This window comes from Theobroma cacao, chromosome 4 (assembly GCF_053813885.1).
Source record: "Theobroma cacao isolate CCN51 chromosome 4, ASM5381388v1, whole genome shotgun sequence".
Classification (NCBI taxonomy): Eukaryota; Viridiplantae; Streptophyta; class Magnoliopsida; order Malvales; family Malvaceae; genus Theobroma; species Theobroma cacao.
In genome coordinates, this window is record NC_142642.1 from 26827984 (window position 1) to 26832310 (window position 4327).

At 36.0% G+C, this 4327-nt stretch overlaps 1 protein-coding gene across 1 annotated transcript; it reads left to right on the forward strand.

Moving 5' to 3' along the window:
- Window positions 1-1211: 1211 nt before the first annotated feature.
- RGP1 (reversibly glycosylated polypeptide 1) lies at window positions 1212-3798 on the forward strand. The gene is made up of 4 exons (XM_007032790.3): window positions 1212-1645; window positions 2524-2774; window positions 2894-3062; window positions 3186-3798. The coding sequence occupies exons 1-4, from the start codon at window positions 1304-1306 to the stop codon at window positions 3516-3518; spliced, it is 1095 nt and encodes a 364-aa protein (XP_007032852.1). The 5' UTR covers window positions 1212-1303; the 3' UTR covers window positions 3519-3798.
- The last annotated feature ends 529 nt before the right edge of the window (window positions 3799-4327 follow it).

Genomic DNA, 4327 nt, shown 5'->3' on the forward strand with positions numbered 1-4327 from the left:
ATTTTCAAGTGGCAGCACATGACTCCATATTTAAAGTTTTGTGTACATAAGCTTCGTCTACTCTGTCTTGTCATCATTTATTAAAATAAAATGAAATAGGCTGTAAGTTTCATATGTGGACATGCGTGCCATTGCTAACTCTTTCACACGAGTTTTACTTCAAACATAAATCCTCTCCTTCCCTTCTGTTTCACCAAGCCTCTACTTATTGACCAAACTCATTATAAAGAGTCAAAGTTAGCCTCACTACTTGATAGAAAATTAATTAATTGGCTCATAATTACTTGCATATCTTCCATTTCCAGTAATAAATCTCCTCTCTCTATGGTAGGTTCAACTGCATATATTGCTTGCCTCTAATTCTCATTTTTATGCCGAAATTGCCCTTAACAATTACTAATTATAATTTCTATTTCTTTTTGGACTTTTACAAATAGTCGTTCTCATTTTTCACAAAGAGAAAAAACTTTCATAAATACTAGGAAAGTGCCCTTTCATCAACACACTATCTTACTTATCCCACTAAAGATTATATATATATATACCCAAATCTGTGACAGATTTTAATTCCTTAAATGTAAAAAGTTTGCAAATATTCCACACTTACAAAGCACCTAAATTTTTGTTTCAATTTTGGATCTAATTTCAATTAAATTAGTAGACCAATCTCATTCAAAAATCAAATTGCTTGATTGCAATGTAGAAACATTTTATGTATGAAAGCACTAAAATATTAACTGTTTTCACTTTGATTTATATGTTTGTTTTTGCATTTTTCTAATTATTAATGTGGGATTTGAAATATTTACGTGATCGATGATATAAAAATAAAAATTTTTATAAAAAAGGTTAAATTAAAATATAAATGAGAATATATATTATTGCTTCTATAGACTATACATGTAAAACAGTAAAAGCCATTGGAATTTGAGTTCCAATTCTATAAAGACATGAAACTGTGAGTACAAAGAAAAAATAAGGAAAAAGGGAAAGAGTATATAGATATATATAAACTTTTAATATTTGCTCTTTCAATTCGACAAAACCTCAAGTCTTAAGCCTAAAACTCAGGCTTTTTGCGCCTTTGAAAAAGTCCTCATTCTCTGCTAAACTCTTACACGTCTCTTCTCTCTCTTCCTTCACTCGTGCCGCCTCACCCGTTTCTCACGTGCCACGTTACTCTCCCTCCATATATATTCCCATACAAACTCTCCCTCCCAATCCCCCACCCAAAGCTCTCCAAACAAAAGCACTCTTTTTCTTTCGTTTCTTTTTGTTATTTCTTCTTTTTTTTTTTGCAGTGATGGCTGAGCCTGCAACAGCAACCCAAGCAGCAGCACCAGCAGTACCTCAGCTGAAAGATGAGCTTGACATTGTTATACCAACTATAAGAAACTTGGACTTTCTTGAGATGTGGAGGCCATTTTTTGAGCCTTACCATCTCATCATTGTTCAAGATGGTGACCCTTCAAAGATTATCAAGGTCCCAGATGGCTTTGATTATGAACTTTACAACAGAAATGATATTAACAGGATTCTGGGTCCCAAGGCTTCTTGCATTTCCTTTAAGGACTCTGCTTGCCGTTGCTTTGGTTACATGGTCTCCAAGAAGAAGTATATATATACCATTGATGATGACTGCTTTGTAAGTTCTTTTTTGATCTTTATGTGATGTTTTGAAATCTGGGGGTTTTTCTCAAGTCAAATTTCGGATCTTTTTTTTTAGTTGCTTGATTTATTGTGATGTTTTCGTATCTGGGTTTTTGTTGTTTTGGTCAAAGGTTGGATCCTTTCATTGTTTTGATTGCGATTTGGATGCTTTGCTCGATTTGTTTTCCTATGTATGTGTTTGTGTTTAAATAATTGTAGCAAATTTTGGATCTAAGAAGAGAAATTTTGCGATTACTTATGTTTCAGATTTAGTTTAAAAGATTTTTGTACCATGCAGTGTAGACAATTGAATTCCTGACATTGACAATTCTTTAAGGAATTTGAGTTTAATTTATCAAATACTATAATTTATACCGCAATCAATTCATATTCCTCATTGCATCATGATTCTAGATATGAATTCTGCAGGGACCGTATGTTAACCAGATCTTCATAATTTGAATTGATTTATGCATTTGTTTTCTTATAATCTGATGTTGCATTATGGAAAGTCTGTGTTTAATTGCTTCTCACCATTTTGCCTCACGCCTCATCAGTTTGCTTTTGATTACAGAATTCAAATTCTTTTCACATGGAATTCACTTTTAGCAGCTTTGCACATGCCATATCATGGAAATAAACGATTCTAATTGTTATATAATTGGTTGCATTGTGATCCACAGCTGTGAGATTCTAAAATCTTGCATGATTGTATCTGTTTGTGTTATTATATTTTCCTGCTAAATGATGAATCAGCGCTCTAGAAGTCAAAGATCTGAACACTTGACTTATATTCCGTGATTGGTGGATATCTCTTTCACAACATAAGTAAATTAACATGCCCACTAACCTGTGAATCTCTTTGATGATTAGGTTGCTAAGGACCCATCTGGCAAAGCAATCAATGCACTTGAGCAGCACATCAAGAACCTGCTATCCCCATCCACCCCGTTCTTCTTCAACACTTTATATGACCCATTTAGAGAGGGTGCAGATTTTGTCCGTGGATACCCATTCAGTCTCCGTGAGGGTGTTCCAACTGCTGTTTCTCATGGCCTGTGGCTAAACATCCCAGATTATGATGCACCAACCCAACTTGTGAAGCCTCTTGAGAGGAACACCAGGTATGAACTTTTTTTCTTCCTTTTTTCAATTTTTAAAGAAAGAAAACACCTTTAATTCCTTTCCAATGGTGTTTGTTCCTATCGTTGATGATTAATTAACAATTCTCATTGTAAATCAGGTATGTGGATGCGGTTCTGACAATCCCAAAAGGCACCTTGTTCCCCATGTGTGGTATGAATTTGGCATTTGACCGTGAGTTGATTGGCCCTGCCATGTACTTCGGACTCATGGGTGATGGTCAGCCAATTGGACGCTATGATGATATGTGGGCTGGCTGGTGTGTCAAGGTACATTGGTGTTATTTGTATTACAATTTCACTTTCTATTAACAATTCTCTTTCAATCCGAACGAGGAATGCCATACAGAAATTTTACAGACTAATCTACATCTCCTGCTTGATGATTGATAGGTTATATGTGACCATTTGGGATTGGGAGTCAAAACGGGTCTACCTTACATCTATCATAGCAAAGCAAGCAATCCATTTGTGAACCTAAGGAAGGAGTACAAGGGTATCTTCTGGCAGGAAGAGATCATCCCATTCTTCCAACAATCTGTCCTTCCAAAAGACTGCACCACTGTTCAAAAGTGCTACATTGAACTGGCTAAGCAGGTCAAGGAAAAGCTTAGCAAAGTTGATCCCTACTTTGACAAGCTGGCTGATGCCATGGTAACATGGATTGAAGCCTGGGATGAGCTCAACCCTGCTGGAGCTTCTTTGGCAAATGGCAAAGCAGCGTAGAAAGTTTTCAACACACGCAGATGCCATGGTCACATATCTTGAAAGCTTGTGCTCGACACAGCTGGAGTTCCTAGGCCCAATGGCAAAGCGAAGTAGAAAATATGCCACAGATGCCATTATTTCTCTACATTTGTTGAATTAGTAGTTTTACTCTCTTATTGTATCTTTATTTGTCTTCTTCTTGACTACCTGAAGTTTCGCAGATTTTGGCGTGATGTAATGTAATTTGATCAACTTTATGTTATGAAGTTACAACAATAAAATGCATCAGTTGTTTTTAGCATTGGTTCCATTTTATGGTAAAATGCATTACTTTTTGGGAATTTTGAATGGGGGAAAAGGCCAAATCGAAGCTCAAATCGTGCCTCATTGTACTTATGGGAAATTTCTTAATGGAAATCCTTTGCCTTGTTCTGAAACATTGCAAATTGTGTGGTCCAGTTAATGCATATTTTTCTGCCTAGAATAAGCTGTGATTGCAGCTTCATCCCGAAGGGCTAACAAATAAGTCCTGAATATGGCGCCGAAAGAGGGATTAGTATTACGAACTGAAATAGTTTTCCCTGGTTAAAGAAAGTTTCCCCGAGGAGATACTTGGAATGAAGCAATGCAAGTAAATAAGCATTGTTTTATTCTTCTCCGACCATGGTTGGTCCTGTTAGAGCCGTAGACTGTTGAATTGTAATTCTTTAATCCTACAACTCCGTAAACTATTCCCTAATCCATACTCATCAAAACTTTATCTGAGAGAGTAACAATTCTTACTCCATCAATATTCCACAACCAGGGTTTGTTAAACTTAATACCGA